The sequence below is a fragment of the Oryzias latipes genome, chromosome 23 (assembly GCF_002234675.1).
Source record: "Oryzias latipes chromosome 23, ASM223467v1".
In the NCBI taxonomy this organism is placed as follows: Eukaryota; Metazoa; Chordata; class Actinopteri; order Beloniformes; family Adrianichthyidae; genus Oryzias; species Oryzias latipes.
Window position 1 is genome coordinate 18,731,770 of NC_019881.2, and position 22,580 is coordinate 18,754,349.

The 22,580-nt window shown below is 38.0% G+C and overlaps 2 protein-coding genes across 2 annotated transcripts in view; one reads left to right on the plus strand and one right to left on the minus strand.

Moving 5' to 3' along the window:
- Positions 1 to 22,580, plus strand: part of chrm2 (cholinergic receptor muscarinic 2) — a 147,541-nt gene that overhangs the window by 103,392 nt on the left and 21,569 nt on the right. The window lies entirely within an intron of this gene.
- Positions 1,052 to 22,580, minus strand: part of ptn (pleiotrophin) — a 50,232-nt gene continuing 28,703 nt past the window's right edge. The window contains exons 2-5 of the mRNA XM_023952508.1: positions 14,448 to 14,542; positions 12,917 to 13,090; positions 6,912 to 7,073; positions 1,052 to 1,453 (exon numbers count right to left, since the gene is read on the minus strand). Of these exons, the coding sequence (XP_023808276.1) occupies positions 1,395 to 1,453; positions 6,912 to 7,073; positions 12,917 to 13,090; positions 14,448 to 14,541 (489 nt within the window). The 5' untranslated portion in view covers position 14,542 and the 3' untranslated portion in view covers positions 1,052 to 1,394. The remainder of the gene's footprint in view (positions 1,454 to 6,911; positions 7,074 to 12,916; positions 13,091 to 14,447; positions 14,543 to 22,580) is intronic.

A 22,580-nucleotide genomic window follows, 5' to 3' on the forward strand; every position in this document is an offset into this window, starting at 1 on the left:
ATGTCCCTCATCAGCAAAATGACACAGAAACATGGTAAAAACACCAAAATCACAGTTGTGATCAGAATGAGTAATATGAAACGCATTCCAGAAAACGCTGAACCAGTATTCCTGAATATTCTTTAAACATACGGTGTGCTTACTGGACTGTCACTACACGATATTAGGGTAAGTACTCAAAGGTTTGGTTTAAATGCTGGACCAGTGCAAATCTTGCAAATGTCTCTCTAGCCTTTTTATTTAATTGCTCTATTCCCATATATGATCCACTTGGTGTCATATAACTCTGGCTGGCAAAAAACACAATTATTGATTTCTCCATTATGATAAATTTTCAATTGGTTGGCACTTCTGTGAATTGAAAGGAACCCTGATCTATACATCACTACTAAACCTGAATCCCTGATTGGTCAAGGTTTGACCTGGTTAAACTTTCAGTTTGCGTTCAATGGTTTCGCGTTTGGTCGTAAAAACGTATGTAGTTATGCAGGACCACTGGAGTTTTGAACATGCAAGCCCAAAACATGCAAATGCATGTGTTTACATGAACCTGTCTTTGGAAATGATCGCTTGAACGAGTGTTTCCGAGGCTGGAGTGAATGTAGCTTCAGAAATTAATCTTCTTGAGGCGACCATTGTTGTGCTTTGTAAATTATTATATGAACTAAACCAAATAAACAAAAAGTTAATCAAGAGAAACCAAAAGCGTTTTTCATTTCCCTGAACTACAAAAGCAGAAGAGGAAGAACCTTGAGTGTCTTTTTCAACTTTTTCTTTTTATTTCTTTTTGTTTTTGCAAATATACCAGAAAGCATAGGTTGTGGGTGAGGATACATTGGGGAGCGATAGAGAGTGGATAAACTGAGATACAACAGAGCAGAAAAAGAGAACTCAAACTGCAGTAATTTCATGCAACTTCCTTTTACAACACAACAGAGTCACGGGGAATTCTAGAAATGCAAGCGTTTGACTTCCAAATTAATTAAGTGGAGATGTTGGCGACTTCACTTTTAACAAAAGGCTTCATTAGGACGGACCACAGAGCAAAACATTTTCCAGAATTAGAGTTAGGGTGTGCAATTGTAAAACAAAGAAAAGGCAATTTGTTCTCTGGAAAGTAATCCTAAAAAAATAACATCATTAAACCCTATACAAACTCCTCATTATCCATCCCTACCACTGCATATAATGTCTCCTACAAAAACATACAAGTTTCATATCAGGTGCTAGAAAGAAGGAAAGATAAAACATATTCTTCACTAAAGGTCATGCTTCCACAGTTTTTTACTTCCCCAAAGGTATATAGGCTCCTAGAGTCAAGCTACTAGACACATAGTGAGGAACCGGGTTTTTTTTTCTGTGGTCCTCCGCCGATCTCAGTGGTTCAAACAACCTCACCAGGCCATTGAGGCACGCTCTCGCTTCTTTCCCTCCTTCTTCTGCTTTTTTGCATCTGCAAGAAAGAGGACAGAGTTATATCCCACAGTTGAAAGGGAAGTGACAAGAACCCCTGCTCGGTTTTAGGAACAAACCACTTTATCAGCTTCCAGCAAGGGTGGACTGGCACTTGGCAGCCATGACAAGAGCCACAGTGCGTGGCTTTGCTTTCCGCTGAGTGACCGCTGTGCTCCAGTAAACACGGTGTAGGCCTGCGCTCCGGCCGGCCAGTAACTGGCTAGCTGTTTGCCGGTCTGTCGAGTTTTCAGTGTTTACCGTATCCGCTCGACCGGATGCATGTGTGTCTCTGCATCGAAATGCTCCCTTCATTTTTTTTTTTTTTTACATTTTAAGTGCTTTTTTTGTAAAAAAAAAGAAGGGCTATTTCTAGGAGTAACTGACGGATTTGAAAGCATCTCATCTCAATTTTCAGACAATCATTAGCAAAATGTTTTGACACTAAACTCAACTGAGTCAAGAGAATCTTCTCAATTTTATAAATACTTTTTTTAATGAAGAAAATGAACTATAATTATGATAATCTGAGTGGAACAGTGTGACACCCCTCTTGATTACTGGTAATTTAAAAGAAAAGATTTAGATTGAGTTTTCAATTACAATAAGACTGGCAGCCAAGTTTTTAATCCTCTATAAAGAGCAAACTAATAAACATGTAGAGGAAACAAACAATAATTCTAAATGCAAAAAAATAATAAAATTCAATCCCACTTTTAGGAAAAGTAAAACTGGGCTTTATGTTGTTTGGAAGGAATACATTTACAAAAAAATGTGTTAATAGCAAATTTCAGTATGATAGTCTCAATTTAATGGTGAAGCACATTGGTGCTAGTATCATGGTTGATGATCAGTTTGAAATAAAAAAAAGTTAGATGTAGTCATATAATACATTGACTTAATACATTTAACTTTTGGGCTGACCAGAGAGTTGTTAGTCTTTGTCCAGAGAATTTTCTTTCACGGCTCTATTCCACTTTATATGAAAGACTTGATGTCATTGAATTCCAGCCGGGCACGAATGACAATTATTCATTTCTCCTTCATGATTAATTGTCAAACGGTTCCCTGAGTTAAAGGGACGCCATCCATACCAAATCCGAGTCTCTGACTACTAGAAGTTTGACCTGGTTTAAATTTTAACAAGTGTTCAATCGTGGTGCATTTTGTACGTAGAGCTGAAAAACAGTTGTAGAACCTGGCATGAACTTGCAAGTCTGAACATGATATACGTGGAAACCCGTAATGCACACATATGCGCGTTTACATAGACCTTTCATTGAAAGTCGTCACTTAAGCGTGCGTTGCAGAGGGCGATGAATGTAGCTTTAGATGACAAACACCTGACTTGAAATTTTTTTTTGTGTTTATGATGTTTCATTCCTGTCACTCTTTGTTTTCTCTTTGCCTTTGCTGAGTTTCTGTTCAATCTGGACAACACAGCCAAGACATGCAACTCTGGATCTCAGATACCTCTCTGTGGGGCTCTAAGCTTTGTCTTCTCTAAAATCTACAAAAGACACATGCATGATGACACGTGCTGCATTCAGGGGGCACCTAGACCTCCCCCAAACCCAACTGTTACTGTTCAGAATGTTGATTTTGGCGGTCAGTTCCTGGAGACTGTGACATGGCAGCCATTGTAAAGTCAAACATTTCTGTATTTTTTGGTAAGCCCTCTGATTCCTGCTGCTGTGTATTGACTCTCTGCCCTCTCCTGACATGGGGGGGGGGGGGCTTACACAATTCCCTTTCCTACACGCACCTCATTGTGCTTAGCAACCCCTTCTTTTTCCAAGTAACCTCTCTGCTTCCCAGAGCTTATCTTCCAACTGGCAGACGCAGGAAATCCCACTTTACTTGGATAGCTGGTCTTTCCCACCGAATGATTCTGCTTCATCTGGGCCGCTGCCATCACTGATTTGCCTCTCTTTTGCCTTCAGCACTCACACGTCGAAGATTGTCACTCTGCATCCATGCAGCCAGTTTCATTAGGGTGACAAAGAGGTGCAGTGCAACACACACATCTCTAACCTAAATGGAAGTGGACTGGTGAGACATCCAGGATGACATTTTCACACACATTTTTTTTTTTCAAATATGTAGAATTTATACAGAGCAATGCAATGAAGCTAAAAGTTGTACGTATGTATGTATGGATAGTGATTTTCATTTATCTATCTTCTTGCACTTCCAATGTCATTATTATAAATAAGAACATCCTCTTAATAGCTTACCTGGTCAACTAAAGGTTAAGGATGTCCACGCATGTCTCACTGACTTTTCATGCATGTACCTTTTATATAACTTTTATATATACATGTATACAATGCACATATCATGTTAAAACTACGTATTTGACACACAAATTTCTTATAATTTGCATAAAAACAGCGCGACAATAAAGCAGGGTTTATTTTCTACGTTGATTTACGAGTTCTTTGGATGGTTTCTTCGTCAGTCTTCCATGGTTTTAACGTGTTTCATTCGTGAAACATCTCTGAAAATGTCATGCAAAGACCACAACTGTTCTCACTTTTTCCATGTAAATGCATGTATGAACAATTTGGATCAGTGCAATATGCACAAAATGCACGCAAGAAGCTTAAAGAAATATCGTCTATCGGAAGATATCGCCATGCCAAGGGAACTTCTGGTCATCACTGATGTATCATATCGGTTTCATTTTCTTTTTCACTTTTTCACTTTTTTTTATTTTATTTCTGGAAATTTTTTAAAACATTTCATTTTATTTATATATTTTTTGTGTTTTTGGAATTATGTTCTGGTTTATTGAAATTTTGTTTTTATTTCCAAAATTGAATAGTTTTTTTATTTATTTTCCTTCTTTTAATCGTAGTTGAAATGGGTTATATACAGTAAGTACCATTAGGACCACTGTACTTATATACCCCATTGTATCCCCACAAAAAAATATCCCTGTAGAAAAAAAGCAACAAAAAAAAAGCAACTTTCAAAGCTCAATTTGAATGATTTTATAAATGACACATATTACAGTAATTTATGTCAAAAAGCATAAAGTTCAGTTTGTTTGCATAAGAAGGGACTCAGATGATTATGGTTGTTTGATGAATCTGCAGCAAAGTCCTTCTGGCGTTTGAACGAGTCATCTGCCGAGCGCGATAAGCCATCCGCTTATGGCTTTTGGCTGCAGTTCATTACTCCTAATAATCCTGTTTGCACAATAGGACACTCACGCAGGATCAATAACATCTTTGTTTGCACAGTTATTGCAACCTTGTCTGTTTCCAAAGGGAAATCAAGGCGCTCTCGTGGCCCTTTTTTTTTTGCACCAGTCTCCCATCATTCATGTATTTTCATGGTTAAGTTGCTCCCATTAATCCAATACTTGTTGCTGCTTAAGTTTCCAGAGAACTGCAAAGAGAATGGGCGAAGTTCAGCGACTCTGACACGGACAACAAAAGCTAAAAACCTGTAATTACAGCTGAATCAGGAGGTAACTGACGCAGCATCGCTTTCATACCCTCACTCAGCCCCGACACTTCAGGGCTTCTTTGTGCTAATGTTATATCCAATGCAAATCGGAGATGACATTGCCTGGGATTTGCAAGGGGTTTGTCAGATTTAGCAAAGATGCTATCCCAAAGAGATTAGCATCTTTTGAACTTTTACTGTAATTATGAAACTGATGATCGAGGCTTCTCGGTGCAGATACCAATTCCAGTTCATTTCAATTAAAAACCTAGTTCAGAGTCACTTTTCTTTGATTTTGACCTACATGTCATGTGAGGGAAGAGGACGGCCCACATTAATGTAAAATGTGTCCGATTGTCAGCAGGAGGTTGAGCAGCAGAAACTGGGTGGTAAACACAGCTTCAGCTGTAATTAGGTTCAAACGACTGATCTGTATTGGTCACTCTGCTTTAGCATGAGTCCAGGCAGGCCAAAGGAACTTGGTTAATCAACACAGAGAAACAAGATTTTTTAAGTTTTCAATGTTTATTTTTTATGTTTTTATCTATTATTTTTGTGTATCAAAAAATCTTCTCTTTTGAGGAATTAAAAGTTCAAACAAAATTCACTTTAGTGTTTCTGATTCAAAGCTGTTTTCACTTTCCTAACCATTTTTGTATAAGAAAGAAAGGTAGGTTTTACTCAATTTTTTGCATTTTAGTGAAGTACATCCATCAGCAAAGTATTCTACACCAAATTTATCTTTAAAAAGTTGAAATAAAAAAATAAAATAAAAAGCTGGTTAAATACTGTTTCTTCTATTCTCAGATCAAACCGTAAACTCTTAAACCTTTACCGGATATGTTTTTCATGAACTCAGTATTACAATTGCCTAAATCCAAAATACTCTAATCATGTAAATATAGCTCACACCAAAGTATTCAATACAAAATTTACTTTCGGTATAACATTTTTTTGTACATAAAAGGCTTTATTCCGATTAAAATGAAAGTCCTGATCTGCTAATCCAGTGATGGAGCCATTTGTGTCTTTTGTCACACCATGCTTTTCTAATTTCTGTAATGCATTCTATTGATCTCTTCTTTACGGTAATAAAAAAAAAAAAAGATAATATCAGTTTGATCTGAGCTGCAAAAAAACTAACTGGAAATAGTATAGAGGTTTATTAGCATTTTGGTTTTCTTAGCTTTTTCTGCAAAAGGCATTTATGCCTTGGTTGTTACTTGTAATTTAATGAAAAATTTAAATATCCCCTATTTCCTGTGAAATATGCAAAAATAATATTAGAAGCTACACGTTTGCATGAAAACAAGACTAAATTACAACATGTCCACCCATCATGGTTGCTAAGAAATATGTAGATAAATTACTTTGACAAACAGAAATGTAAGTTTGCACATATAATACAATGAGAAAAAACTGCATTGTGCTACGATAAATGGGTTGCAGAAGGAGCATTTAATGCAGTTTACCACTTTGATTATTAGATTAAATTATCGTTCTATTACACAAAGAAATGAGCAAAATAAGTCATATTTACGGTTTAGATGGTTGTCTTACTTAGACCTTTTGTACTAATCGTTGGCACATGGAAGTTGATGGTATTCAGCTGAAACATTCAAAATTATCCCTATATTTTAGTGATTAAACTGCAAAAACAATTTAGTGTAAATTAGATTGTTTTTAAATATATCTTTTAAACAGATATCTCAGCCCATTTTGTGAGATTCACCAATCTAAACTACAATAATATTAAGGCAAGTTTATTAATTATTTGACTTTTGTTAGATATAGAACCTGCAGTTGAGAGTTTTCCCTCTATATTTCTACAGATTTTTTTTGGAATACAATTTGTTGTCCTTTGGGTTTGTGCTGGATGCTCTTAAATTCAAAGTGGAGGATCAGAAATCACAGCTTTTGAGACATGAAGGTCCACCTGCTGGAATTTCAAGTATCCAAAGTTTTAGTATCTATGAAGGCGTGATTGCTTCCTCTCATCTCACCTTGCAGCTTGGTCTTGGGGATTTTCCCACAAGGCTTGGTGGCCGTGACAGTGGGGGTACAGGTTGCATCCATGAGTGCCCGCTTCAGAACTCCCGTCCTGTTCTTCATCCCCGTCACCAGATCACACTCACCCCAAGCCTTGAAGTCGTACTTGCATTCCCCTAAGAGAACACAAAATCTTCATTATATGCTAGAGTTTATTAAAGGACAAAATCAGATCAAAACAAAGCAGGAAAACCCTACTGAAATGTCACAGCAGGCTTGAGTTTGTCAAGGAAGCCCCTTGAGTCCAGGAATTAATGATTTGTAGACTTTTAATGGCTGTTTGATGAGCAGTTGGTCGTTGCTTCCTATCTGTCCAGCATCCACAATGACTTTTTGCGGAGCTTTTGTTTGAAACAGAGAGCTCAATGCTTTACCTCGCAGGAACAGATGCTTCCCAACTGTTTTGATCTCACAATTCCTATGTGATGCAATAACTGATAGATAAATGTAATCAAAAACAAGCCAGTTTCTTGAAGAACTAAAGGACCGAAAGGATCTACATCTACCGAGAACTGAATATCATTTCTTACGATGCATTGAATTGTGAAATGAAAAAGAAAAAGCTGTTTTTTGATCACCTCTTACCTGAAGAGGATCATTTTGAACTCTAAGTATTGAAACTACTCAGTACTTCAGGGATATTGCCAAAAACTCAGTAAATGTCATCTACACAGTGTTTGCGTCAAAGATTTTCGGGACAGGGGGGTAATCGTATTGGGGTGAAACACCTTGTGTTGTGTTTACTATATAATGGTCTCACTGTGTCAGTGACTTACTTATTTGGGCCAAAACCCCAAAAAATAATAAAAGGAAACCCTTGTCAATGTGGCATCAATTTTATCAATATGTCTAAAAAACTGATTTTGCCAGTAAGTCATTCCAAGTTCATAATTCAGCCATAAACACACAATGTCGCTTAACGGACAAGCAGCGCCACCTGGCCGTAGTGCGCCTTCGAGTTGGTATTAGGCAGTCAGATGCTGCAGATGAACTTGTCTCAAAGTGTCATCAACCGACTTTCATCAAGACACAGACCTAATGTCGGAGTTTTTGACAGATCACAACCATGACCAGAATCCTAAGGACCTCTGTACTCAGACATGGTTTAGCAAATGCCACACAGCTGCAAGCCCGTTTACCAGATGTGAGGGTTACTAGGGTTTCCAGACAAACCGTTACACCCTACTTCATTTGACTTGAACGCCAGACGACCGCTGTAGGTGACTCCATTGACACCTAGACACGTTTGCAGTGGACACAAGGCAATGTGACCTGAAGATTGCAGCAGTGGTCTACTATCCGGTTCACTGATGAGTATCAGGTCAGCTTGCACAGCAATGATGGTCATCAGCGTTGCTGGAGAAGGGGAGGTGAACCCCATAGAGAACCTCTGGGACCAGCTGAAGCAGAGACTGGATGATCAGAATCCACCCCCAAGTGACCTGGTAGAACTGCATGTAGCACTTGTGGAAGAGTAGAACGCCTCAGAACCACATCATGAGGCTGGTGAGGACCAGCAAATGGTGGCAATACCTGCTATTGATGTGATCAATGTTTGTTATTTGGAGTTATCCTAATCATTGTCTTAATTTTTTAAGGTAATAAATATCAAACTAATGAAAATAGTGTTTCTTCTCATTCATTGTGAGTAATATCAAAGGGAACTTATATGTATTCCATTTAAATTTAGATCAAATGGGAAAAAGACTCATGAAAATGACAACACTCCTAACTTATTGTGAGGACTGTACAGTTCTTCTCTTGCTGTCGGTCCAATCGAATCTCTAGCGGGCCGTGACAGTCATTTGTTTCACATGTACCCTCTGAAATCCCAGGGTGCTCATCAGAGAAGGTGAAGGTGGGATGGAGGGTGAGGACGAATGGGTTAGGAGAGCAGAGCGAGGGAATGACAGGGCCATTGTTACAGGAAACCTACAGGGAGTTTCCGAGCCACCTCTCGGCATTAAAGATCCCCTAGTGCCCTCATAATTTGTGTCTGGGAGAAAGAGGGCAGCTTTTATGTCTCCTGGGAACTCGCCAGGACTCATATATCCTCTTAGAAGCATCAAATGTGCAGAAAGAAAGAGTTATCAAACATTTGATGTCAAATAATCACAAGATTTACTTGCGCTACACACAAAAATAACTACTGACACGATTTACAAAAATGTTAGTTTAAAATTATACAAAGTTGAAATATAGTGACAGAAATATTTTCTGAGAGGAGCTTACATACAAGAAAAATGAACTCCAATTATTCCCTTTATGTGTCACCTTACAATAAAAACCTGAGGGACAACTATTATGTTCAATTATTTCTGAGGTTACAATAATTAATGTAAATGGATAACTTTTGTCTGACTTTGGTGACATTCTTTTAACCTTTTAAAAATAACTGTGCTAGTACTGAAGTCATGTTTTTTGACATTTTACAAAACCGATTTAACTGTCTGTGAAACCACATCATTAGAAGAAATTAGCTTGATTTTGTTTGGAGAGTCTGTAAACGTTTGCAGCCAAACATCATTAGATTCTTACTGGAGAGCAGTAACGTAACATTCCAACAAAATGAGGGAACCAAATTCAGGAAAAGACATCATAACCTGTATAATCAAAGTGAATATTATTATAAATATTAAAAATAGAAATAAAAAGATTGTGCCTTTTCTTTCTGTGGTTTTTTGGCCGTTAGCAAACAGCTTTGTGGTGCATCACCGCCACCACTCAGTCTGGAGTGTAGATCAAGCCATGGACACACCAAGCATGTGACAAGAATGCGCCAAACGTGCTTATGTGTACATGCATTTAACCCATGGTGTTCACACTTGACTGTCTCTACCTGATACCAGCGCATGTACACAAGTTAGAAGAGGTGTGGTGCGAAATGTTTACGAAATGCAAATCCTGCGAATCTGGCACCAGGCTTTTTCTTTTTTCTTTTACAGTTCTATTCCAACATTTGACTCACTTACTGTCATAATATTCCAACCTGGCACAAACCGCGATTATTCATTTCTCCTCCATGTTTAATTTTCAAACGGTTGGCCTTTCCGTGCCATCTACACATAACTACCAAATTCGAGTTCGACCTGGTTTACCTTTCAAAATGCGTTGAATATTACTTTGCCTTTGAATAAGCCTTTTAATTTTGCTTTATTTAGTCTCACATTCACATTCATTCATTTCCTGCAAGTCCTTCATGAGCTGGTATCTATAAAAATGTCACAGCCACTCCTAAACTGTGTATAATGTATAAAGTTGGATTGTACCATTTGGTTGTCCGTTTTAGTTTCTTAGTTCTTGTCATGTTCTGTTTTCAGGTTATGCCTGTCAGTCACACCAGATGTAGATTGCCAATCGTCTACAGCTGTCTTGATTTGTGGTAATGATCCTCCGTGTGTTTAAGTATCTGTTTTTTCAGATTTTCCTTTTCGGGTCATATGCTTTTCCTGTTTTTTCTTGTTCCCTGAAGTCCTGTTTTGTCATGTTCAAGTTAATTATGAAAATTTGTTGAGGAAATGGGATAAGAGTCATAAAGGCAAGAGTGGAGGGTATTGTCAAGACTTCAATTTGGTCACACTCAGTTGAGTTACAATCTTTTTAATATTGGAAAACAAATTGGTGCAAAATTTGATTTTTGCACTTATGAGAGAACAAAATCTCAGCAAGCTGCTCAACGATCTGAACAAGGAAGGGAGAAAAGATGGCATGAACAAAAAGAAAACCAAAATCATGTGCAATGAAATAGCAAGGAAGAGGAGAAGGAAAGGAATAATTGCAGATGGAGAACAACTGGAGGAGGTGGATGAGTGTAAGTATTTGGGAAGACTGCTAACACCAGGAAATGAGATGGCGAAAGAAATAGACGAGAGAGTAACAACCGCTTGGAAGAGATTCGGACGGTACAGTACGTTTCTGAGAGATCAAAAAATGCCCATGTGTCTCAAGAGGAAGATCATGAACAATGTCATACTGACATCAATGACATATGGAGCTGATACATGGTCACTTACCAACTGCCAAAGAGAGAAACTGGCAATCACCCATAGGAGCATGGAACGATCAATGCTGGGTGTTACGAGGAGAGATAAGGTCAGGAACGAAGACTTAAGATCAAGGACAGGGGTGAAGGATGTCATCGAGAAAGTGATTGAAGCCAAAGGCAAGTGGGCAGGACATGTAGCCCGAATGAAGAACCACGAATGGGCTAAGAAAACAACAGAATGGACTCCGTGGGACAGGAAGAGAGGAAGGGGAAGACCAAAGAAAAGATGGAGAGATGACATCGAGCAGATGGCAGGCAGCACGTGGACCCAGAGTGCCCAAAACCGTGATGAGTGGAGTAAGATGTGGAGGCCTTCCGCCAGCAGTGGCGTGACAGGCTGATGATGATGATGATGATTATGATGATGATGATGATGATGATGATGAGAGAACAAAACATTATTTAAAGACAGGAAGACCTCTCATCATAGATAAATACTTAAGAAACAACTTTTGTTGTTTACTATTATTTCTGCTATGCTTAAAGAAGCTTATATTGATGATTTCTTAATATTTGTCATTAACGACATCAGTATAAACTCGTATATTGTAGTGGAAAAAGAAGCACTCAACATGCAAAGCTTTAAGCTACACAACAAAGGACTAACAACCTTTTCAGGGTTCAGCAACCATGTGACCCTGAACAGAATTAAGATGGTAATTAAGACTGCATGTATGAAATTTATGAAAAGTTAACTGAAAAAATGAATTATTTATTGAATTCCAGACTGAATTTTACTTGTTTTTTTTTGTTTTTGTTTCATTTACTGTGCATTCATTGTTTCGTGGCGGATATGAATCACTTTCTAACCAAAGTTGCAGAGCTAGTATCATCTGTTTTTATTTACATCCGTCTAATGTGCTCGCTTTTATCATTTGGCAAAGCTGCACTGGAAATCTTTTGTTGTTTTGGAGGAACATATGGTCCTAGAGAAGACACCTGCAGCAGTTGCCGCAACAAAGACTGCTTTGAGTGTTTCAGGAAAGTGTAAATACGCCCGTCTGTTTGTGGAAACATTTTACCGTGATGAAAGTCTTCCAGTGGAGGAAGCAGTTTGCAAACACTCGCAGGTGTGGGATTGAAATTGCTCCACATTCCAACATTGTTGCCGCTGTTGTAATTTCCCCAGATAGTGGAGATGTTCCTCTGTCTGGATCTTTTAAACACAAGAAGGGCTCATTCGTCTCCTTTTTTTGTTTTTATCTCCGTGACCCCTCCACACTCCAAAGTCTAAAAGCATTTCACTTGTTGCTTCAATTTCAGAACTTTTGGTACAAGAATGGTGCAAAAATGTGTTTAGTTAGCAGATGCATTACCTCCTCAAAGAGATCATTTATGGCAGTTTTATTGCAAGCAGGAGGCTCCTGCTTAACAAGCTGTGATGTAGGAACAAAAGCCTGTCATTGCGGGAACTTGCACATACAGTATGTGAGTTTGACATATTGCAGCCCAAAAAGCTAAAGAAATCGTGTTGAACGTGTATAGGGTTTATAATTTAGCCGTTAATTTCCTGTATGGTAAGAAATGTACTAAAAAACATAGACTATCAAAAAAAAGATGCATATTTGGTGCTCTCGAGGTGAAAATTGTTTCACTGACGATGCAGGAGGGGGATTTCTGTGTTTTCCATCACAATGTATCATATTCTCTGCAGATATTTTCTTTGTACCTCTTACTAGTCTGCTAATGTATTCCCGTTGTAAAATTGGTGCCATTGTTTCCGCAGATGGCATTCAACAATAGGTCATGAGGAGGTGTGACGAGATAACTGGTGCATATAAGCACGAGGACTCTTTGGAACCGAGACTTTTTGGAAAATAGCTGATTAAAATACTTTTGAAAGGTTAGCATTTTTAGATTTTTCTTATGTGGTTCTTGTTGGCACACAAAGGTCAGTGTGGTGGCCTTTCTCACCCCCGAACTTTTTCTTCCAGTTGCACGGGATCTTGCAGCGTTGGGTCTTGATGGTCTGCTTGCAGTCGGTGCCGGTACGCGTTCCCTCTCTAGTGCCAAGTCCACAGTCACCCTCATTGGCCACGCAAACGCTCCACTGCCAGTCCCCACATTCTGACTTGCGCTCCTTCTTTCCTAAAAGGTCAACAATGACAGTTAAAGAATAGCACCAGATGTCGTCACCAGACAACATGGTAAGAGTCATTTTTGTGTTTCCACTTCACAGTTTACGATAGCCTTTTTGTTGTTGCAGTCAAAAGGTATTTTTAGGTGTATTTAACCCTTTTTGTCTAATTTGATAATCCATTTTCCATTTAAACAGGTTGTTAGATGTCCTTCAAATATTGATTTGATAGTTAATAGAAGTAAAAGCTTGGTCTCAAATGCCTTTGCGGTAGAGCAAAATAATGTTAAACATTTTACCCTACTGGCATGTAAGTGACCGGTTGAAGCAAACACATAAATTGCACGGGTAAAGTAAGGGGGTAATATTTGAGATGCAGGTCTGTTGGGTGGACTTTTTCTTTCTATTAACACCCCCCAAATACAAAAGCGGATTGTGCACTGAGCCCATTATTTGTTGTTCATGTGAACTCATGACTGTTGTGAATAAAGACATAAGACAATTAGAGCGTAGGAATTGTGGGCATCCTTCAGGCGTCCTACGGGCACTCACTATACTGTAGGTATCACCTGCACACCCCGTGCATGCCTCATCTGCGCAGTCCGTAATATCCCTTTTGTCCAGCAAATATAAATAATTGCCTTATTTTCTCTTTCAGTCAATAATGTTGATCACAGAATATTAAAATAAGTGGACGGTTTTTTTGGACGTGGTTTTGGTTACGCCGGTCTCAAAGCTGCTTGGCAAGCCCCCCTCAAGCGTCCGTCGGTTCCAAAGGTTTAAGATGCAGCAGCTCCCCTCCATGTTCCACTATGGGCTTGGACACCCAAAATCCACAGTACCCATACAGGTCAAAATCCTGTATAGGCACGTGTACTGAGGCTTAAGCGTTCCAAATGTTGAACTAACCCTGTTTTTTCATGTCTACAACTCTGCTTGACATCAAACTATCCCTGCTATGTCTGCTGCTGATTACCTGGAAATGGTGGGTTCACAATTAGAGCCTGAACTCAATAACCTCCCACTTTAACAAAATGATTTTAAGTGTGTATTTCATTTTCGATTGAAATGAAGTTTTCTTTCTCTAATTAAATTAATGTTTGGGCTGTTTACTGCTCATTTGGCTTCCTCTCCTTTTGCAAAACATTCTTTTTTGTCTCTAGTAAATTTTCACCAGAGACCAATTACATCAACTTCAAAGATGCATTTTCAATCTTACATTTTTCAAAGTTGCCTACTACCAAACAAATTGTTCAGTGGGACAGAACGCTGTAACGGTGCTGCTCTTTAGTAGCTGATTTAAATTGGATCCGAAAGGATCCTATTTGCATAATGTAAGACAAACATTTGTGGACATTGAGGTTTCACCTTGTTTCTCAGCTTTGCCTCCGTCTGCAGCCATGACTGTTAACACCAGGAGGGTCATAACAGCCACTTGGATCCACTGTTTTAGTCCATTCATTCTGAAAAAGACCAAAACAAGAATTAACCTCTGAAAACACATCTGATGCTGACACGTTAAGAAAAAGAGTTGACTTATTTGTCATACACTGCAAACTCAGAAGGGTTTCTGTCTATATTGTCTTGTGTCGTATCAGCTGATTTTGTGTTTCAGTTAAAGTCGACTCTCAAGTCCTAAAACTTACTAAAAATTATTATTTTTCTATCATACATTTTCATTGAACACCTTTAAGCTAGTGCATAACTACAGGCAGTTGGATTTCTTTTTCTTTATTTTCAACGCAAAATAATTATAAACAGAGCTTTTCCTTTTTTAAAGCAGACAGTGAAGTCCTGCAAACAAAAAATAAAAATAAACAAAAATGTTGTTCAAGAGTCCCAATCCTAATCTCTTATGTTTTTGCATGTATGACTTGAATGCAACTCAATAACAAGTGGATTTATTCAGCATAGGATGGTTTTGTGCAAACTAAGCAATGTTGGAAAGTTATTAAAATAGTTATTGCAAGGTCCCACTAAAGTCTTGTGAAAGTTAAAAAATCTTTTCAGCTCAAGTCTCCAGTTTTCGTTCTCAGTCCACACATATATGTATTTAATTACAGATGACTTTACTAAACTGTATTGCATCAAAGTTGTATTTTTGTTAATGATGCAAACCTTTTTCTGAGGGTGGCACCCTCCAGAATGCTTAGAAGAAATCTTCATCACAGATTAATGTTTTTATTTTTATATGATAATCATCCCATACCAATATCGCTTTTCTCTGCCTTGATTAAGGCCCAAAGCACTTTGCAGTCACACATGAACACACATGAACACACACTAGCACTGCTGCAAGGCAAGGAGCTATACCCAGACCAACAGGAGCAACGTGAGGTTGTGTTTTAACCAAAGACACTTCGACATATTGGCAGAAAAGGCATGAACACAACCTGCGATGGTGCGACCTTCTGATCAGGGATCGATTTCCGCCTCACAGCCGAAATGATCAAAAGAGACTGTGAACTTCAATGACAGCTAAAATTAAATTTGCAGCTTTCCATAGATCATTGATTTGAACCGTTTTTCATTTGGTTACAATGGTGAAGCTGAGTATTTCAAAATACTTGACATTTTTTAGCATTTACTTGATTCCGACAGGCAGTTGATCATTTTTTAGAATTATAACAAACAGTTAAACCTTTTAAAAAGTATAAATAAAAGAAGAAAGTATCATTTATGGTGTAAAGTTAAACTAATTTTTAGTGGGTGTCCAGTCAATTTGTTTTGTTTTGCATCCCTGACAAGGTAGTACAAAGTAGCGTTGAAATATGAACAAGTATCAGCATCAGGTTTCTCTTCTATGCTGACCCCAGCTCCACCAAAAGTTCAACTGCCACCAAATGTCGACTCCTGTTTACTTCTTTTGCTCTCGTCCAGAGCAAAATAACCAAAAGGCTGATGCGTGGACGGGCTTTAAGCGTGCAAAGGGGCGCTGACCTGCAGGATATTTGTCATAAAGAAAGATCACACTTGCATTGAGGAAATATGAGCCGTGTCCTCATAAAGCTGCAGCACAAGTGCTGGAACTGTCAGGGAAAATGCAGCATTTATTCAGATGGCTCTTTGTTGTCTGTGGCACACTGGGTGCAGCTAACATTTCACATTTACAGTGCACGATATAAGCTTTAACAACTAAAAATAAGATGTCATGCATCGACTTCCATGCCTTATTTGATCCTCCTGCTGGTTTTATTTGAGCAGAAAGCTCCTAAATTGCACTGCCAGGGAAATTATTGCTGTCTTCTTGGGTAATGCTGCCCTTTCCCTTTTTTATAAGAAGATCTTCCATCAGGCAATGGTATCTAAGAGAGAGTCAGCATCAGACTTAGGCAATTACTAAGCGTCTGACAGAAAAAGTAATACAAGGCTTCAGCCTAGAAAACTGTAATTTTTCTTCTTGTTATCTTGCACAGCTGAAAAAAAATAACTTTTTTTAGACAAAAATAGAATAGCTCTAAGTCAAAGAAGTGTCTATTCATTTAAAATGAAGTGGATGTTTTCCATAAGTCAAAAACTTTAATAATAAGCATGATGTCTGCATTTGCTCTGCAAAAGGATCTCCGGTCTTTTATTTGTGGCATCTCAGGGCCAAATCCAGTTTTGATTAAATGCTTCAGACTACCAGCCTTTTTCATTTCAATATTGACTCTAAAGGACTCCAAACTGTTCATAAACAAAATAAAAGGACAAAGAAAGGGGAAAGACATCATTAAATCTGTACTGTAAGGAGCAAACACAACCAGTTCTGAGAAAAGAAATCCAATAAAAGCATCCAGATAAAGATCATTTTTTCATGAAAAAGAAATAGTGGTTTTTGGAAGATAAGAAAGCTTTTCCCTCCGTTAGTCACACGCAAAATGATGGAGTCCCAGTGCAATACAAGCATAATAATGGAGTCAGGTGATGACTTTAAATGAGCCCTCTCCAGAGAAAACCAAGTCTTTGAGTTAAGCTTACTTAGCCATTCCCCCTGTAGCCGCCAAATCCTGTGAAATGTCACTTTACTCCACCTGCTGAGGTTAATAAATGAAGAGAAAAGTCGATGAGTGCTCCAGTTTCAAAAGCCTGACTTCACCTACGAAGTACGACTGGATGAGCCCTTGACACTCGTCAAGCAGACACGTGTGTAGCCGGTGTGACACCTCGATAAGGAGAGCTAAGAGGTGCCAACTTAAAGGGCATCCACATGCGTTTGCATATATATTTTTGTGCCTCATCTTTCTTTGCACACATCTTCAGCTCTGCAGCGGCGGCACATAATTAAAACCAGCACAGCTGTTTCCTTCCTGGGAGACTGTACATTAAAAACAACCTTGACTATCTGCTGACATCACATAACCCATCGATATTTTAATAATCCTATTAAAGCCCTACCAGAGCATCGTGACACAACAAACAGGGAGTCATTAATCATGACTCAGCTTGTCCTCAGACTCCGAAACAAAAGAAAATTGCAACACCTGAAGGTTTGCTGAACTTAAGCCCTCCATCACCTCACAGGTCCCTGAAAAAGCTTTGCAAAAAGTTTGTGGAAAGGTCTCAAATTGTTTTCAAAAGGTTACGAGGAAGGAATTCTTCTTAGTCATGGAGAGATAAGGTTTACACGTTGGATGGAGTTCAACTAAAAGGACAAGCTCATCCTTTAAAAAAAAAGATTCAGTCTGATGTAAAGATGACTGTAAAACAGATAAGTAAAACAACGGAGTCTCTGCCTTTTCTAACACAACTTTTTCAGTGGTTTTTGTAATATTTTACATAGAACAGGTTCAGTAACACTTCTATTACAACACATTATAATACACCTAAAAGATTAAATAATATATATTTTCCTGAAATAGGCCATTTAAATAAGGCACAACATGGTGGTTTGGGGAAATAGAAACACAGGAAGAACATATAGTTGGTTCTAGGTCATAATTTAAACAAATTGTACACTGTTGATTTTTAAGAATTTTAAAGGATTTTAAGTGCCTTACAGTCCAGAAAATAGGAACCAAATACAGAACCCAAGACCAGTGTGTCTCAAACTAAGATTATAATTCCGCTTTACAAAAGCAGATTAAAATTACTATAATAACAGGATAGAAGGACACCGGCTCTGGGAAAACATCTAGTAAAATGAATGAAAGTATTTGTGTTTATAAACCCTTAAAGAAAATTTGTGACATATTTTTATGTCAAAACCGATTAAATGGCTCATCGACCACAATTTTAAACCGATTTCTTTATAACAGGTTTGATTCCCGCGCTGCTCACCTACACTCAAAAAAAGGAAATTACCAGCCAATTAAGTTAACGAAAAAGTAACTTGTGATTTCAACAAGAAAATTTTATGTTTGTAAATCTTACGTGAATGAATCATGTCGATTGTACATAAAAATAATCCATTTAAAAGTTACTAATTTCAATCACGTTGATCCAACATGATACCATTAAATTGGATGCATTAGTAATCGCGAGGAATTGTGGGATACCATTTTCTTTGTCTATCTGGGCTGATTGGGGTCTAAGTGTGAGTTTTTGTCCATGGGTTTTATTGTCTAGCTGTTTTACTCTGTTTTAACTAGTGATTTAAACTGTTATGTTTATTTTTTTTTTGCACCATGAGTTAAAGTTTGGTAGAGGATGATCACCAACCACCTTGTGTGGCAAACTGTTAATGTTCCAATACTTAACACAGAGTTCGTGGTAATTGAGCTCCTGTCTTGTGATGGACTTTGCTGGGTAATTCATGTCTTTGATGTGAAAATTAAAAGACCCATTGGTTGTAACTTTGGAACAACATATCAATTACAGATGAATAAATAAAATTAAAGAAATAAATTGAAATTCAAGTTAAATAAACTTAATTTACTTAGGTGACCAATTGAAGTGATTCAATTAAATTGGATCAACTTTTTTCTTTTTAGAGTGAGCAACAATATCAATTTAAAGTTGGGTGCAACTGCTCTATTTAAATTGAATCAACTTAAATTTATTAGTTTGAACCTAAATACATTAAGTTGACCCAACCTAAATACATTAAGTTGAGCCAACCTAAATAAATTAAGTAGGACCAACATGATTCATTTTTGTTAAAGTAACGCAATCTAATCATGTGGAAATCCTTTCCATAATTTTTTTATGTTCATTCAAAGTGAACGTTTTTTGAGTGTATGAGCTGAAGTGTCCTGAACCTCAAATTACTCATATTGGGTAACTGTAAAGCAGTGGAGCAGTCATCGGTGTGTGAATGTGTGCGTCAATGGGACTGACTGTAAATACACCATTTAACCATTTTTCATATGAACCAAATGTAGACACGTTAAATATCAGAACAAATAAAAGGATACAAGAATAGGTGTACCAGATTAGGATTTTTATAAATGTTTGTGGATTACTGGGTGAAAAAGTCCAGCCATAGACTTTTATTCTGGAGTTGTCAGCAGCAGGAAGAAAATAGCTCTTCTTTACCCAGCAAGGCTAGTTGGTTATATAGCTTCTCATACTCTTGCGTCTTTAAACAATTTATATGTATCCTACCAGTCGGTTGTAATCATTGACTGTGTGAGAACTGGACTGATTAACCCCTCTCCCCAGCTTTTCAAACAGGAAGTACCCGCTGGCTCCAAGAAGCCAAAATCCCATAAACATTTATAGAGAAACAAACAGCTGTTACTGTTATTCTCTTTATCAGAATAACCATTCTTGCTCTGCTACCTTTTTTTTTTAGCATATTCTTGATAATCCAATTTTTTTTCATACTTTTTTTTTTTATTTGTTGTTATTCTTGTTATAAACTGACCATTCAGACACCTAAATAAAAAGTATGTTCTCTCACAATGAACATTCAAAATGACACCGAACACTCCTATCATTTGAAAGTGGGAAAGTGGCACACCGAACTATTAGACACAATAAGCAATTCAAAAAGTCTAAGTCGGTCAGACTTTATCAACTTCATCTACAGCAACTCTGTCTAACACGCTACATGTTAGCCATGCTAGGAGCCTTGTTACTGTGACTACGTTAACTTCCAACTATGTTAGTAACTAAAATCTGTCTGACACCATGTTAGCCATGTTTGCATATTCACAACACCCAACCAAATATTTTGACACAGCACTGTATTTGTCTCAAAATCACTTCATCATCAGTGACCACAACCAGCAAATATCCATATTTAAGGTGCTCCGGATTACAAGGAGTACTGAGTGTGCCTTATAGAGCGGAAAACACGATAGACCTTATATGTATAAAACGTTCAAGAGAACAGAATTCCATTTAAAAGCTTGGGCATTTGAGTGTTTGCAAAGATCTCTCAGAAGAAAGGTAAGAGGAGAAAAACCCAAGACGCCGGCCGGCTCAATTAGCCTGTCAAGACTTCTCCTTCATCAAATTGATTCAGGCACAGTTTGTGGTCAGAGGGACAGTGGAGGAGAAGCAAAGCAAATACCGGCCGCAAATCAATAGACCAGCACTGATCCTGTGAGTGCTCAAACCGATTTGGAGAATATAATTACCAGTCCAATGAGCGCACAAAGGTACCATCTTCTTCATATACCAATGTTCTGGAAGTAACACGTCATCTGCTTATGGATGAAGGAGGACTTTTTTTCCCCCCTAATTTTACTTTCATAAATCTTCTAATAATGTAGTCAGATGGAAGTGGCCCTTTCTTCATCCATAACTAAAGAACTGTGTAAAGGTGGGAAGTTAAAACCAACTTCAAGGAAGCCCATGGTGATTGCTATAAATGTAAAATAATAAGTTCACTGGTAATTCATCACTTATATGGTCCAAGCAGAGCAAAATTCCTGGGGTGGGTGGGTGTGCTGACTCAGCACTGTAGATAACCCCCCACCCCCACCACCACCACCACCACCACCAGCCAGAGGAGTGGAGTTTGGTTCTTTAATTCAATAAGTTTGCTCTCTGATTTGACTCCTTGTTAATCAAAAAACTTGCAGGCTTAAATGCATATGGGGGAGAATGTAATTAAGGAGAAGCTTTTCCATAATAGGTTTATGAAAACCACCCTTTCTTATCAAAGGATTTATTTCAGCTTTTAATATTTCCAAGCTGCCTTTGAACATACTTAGCAGAAGATGAGAGTGTTTGTCTCTGGGAGCCAAGTTTTATCGTTTAGTGCTGTTCATATTGTCAATGTTTACAGAGCAGAAAGCTGTTTATCGTAGAAGAAAAGTTCTTGGTAGAGATAAAACATTTTTAAAAAGAAATCCAATTAAAGACAGGGAAGAAAACCTGATTGTTAAAGTAATGGTAAAGTAATGCAACAATGACTGACGCATGTACTATAAATGACAAATGACATGTCAATGGTAAATGACAAACTATTTTTAAGTATTATTATATTATCTTACAAATGACTGTATTTTCCCCCTTTTTTCATTCTGATTCTTTTTTAGATTCATTTATTTGGCTCTGAGCACATTTATCCAACACAATGTTTGCTGGATTTGGTGAAAATAAATATAACTTTGTTGATTACAACTTTATTGAACTACAAACGGATGCAGTTGACTTGTTACAGATACTATTCTCATGTCAAGCCCCAGACTGAAGGTTACTTTTGAGTCTAACGTCACTTCCTTACTGAATTGTGGTAATTTCCACGCCTGTTTGAAAAGCTATTTCCTATAATATATCTGGTTAACTTTCCTTTCCATTTTTGTTAAGCCTCAGTCATAACTGTGTAGTTGGGCTCTGTGTATAGCAAAATTGTGCAAACCAGCACCGGGTACCTATTTCTTTTCTATGGACATGCTGTAGGTGAACAACTACAACCTCCAAATCCAGCGCACGGAGCCTGTTAGTGTTGTTTTCTCGTAATAGGTGCGCACTAGTTCTGCTCGGCCGTACTAGCACCTTCTTACGACTGCAACATGGCGTTAGGGCATTGCACGACAGCTTCACCTGTACGTCATACGTCAATAAGACTTACATTATCCTCCCAAATATTTCACAATACATTTACCACACCAACGACAATGGTACAATCCATTTTCATGGTATCATCTTAAATTGTTTATTATAAACTGTAATATTTTTCATGGGTTTTTACATACCCTTTCTTCCCAATGGTCAAGGATGACAGATGCCCCTCAGCAGCATCACCTGCCATTTCCATCCAACTTATTCGGTTTTACAGTCAGAACCTTCTCACTTTTTAACAACATATTAAACAATAATATAAACTTGCCCTGGATCATTCTAATCTATCTCATCTTTGTGGATTTGTCCACTTTAAAGCATCCCAGTTCTCATCATTAATGGAGTCACTGACTTGAGGGAGGTTCAACAGCTGATTACACAATTAGCAGTGATTCTCCGTCACTCTGTAGAGAATCACTGATCTCACACTGAATCTGTGCAAACACAATGAAGAGCTACGACAAACGAGCTGTGGCCTTGGCTTGTCTCGGTCAGTTCACCAGTTACACTGGAAGTAAAGTCAATTATCATGGCAGCATGAACTGCAGAGCTAAGCTCAAATTT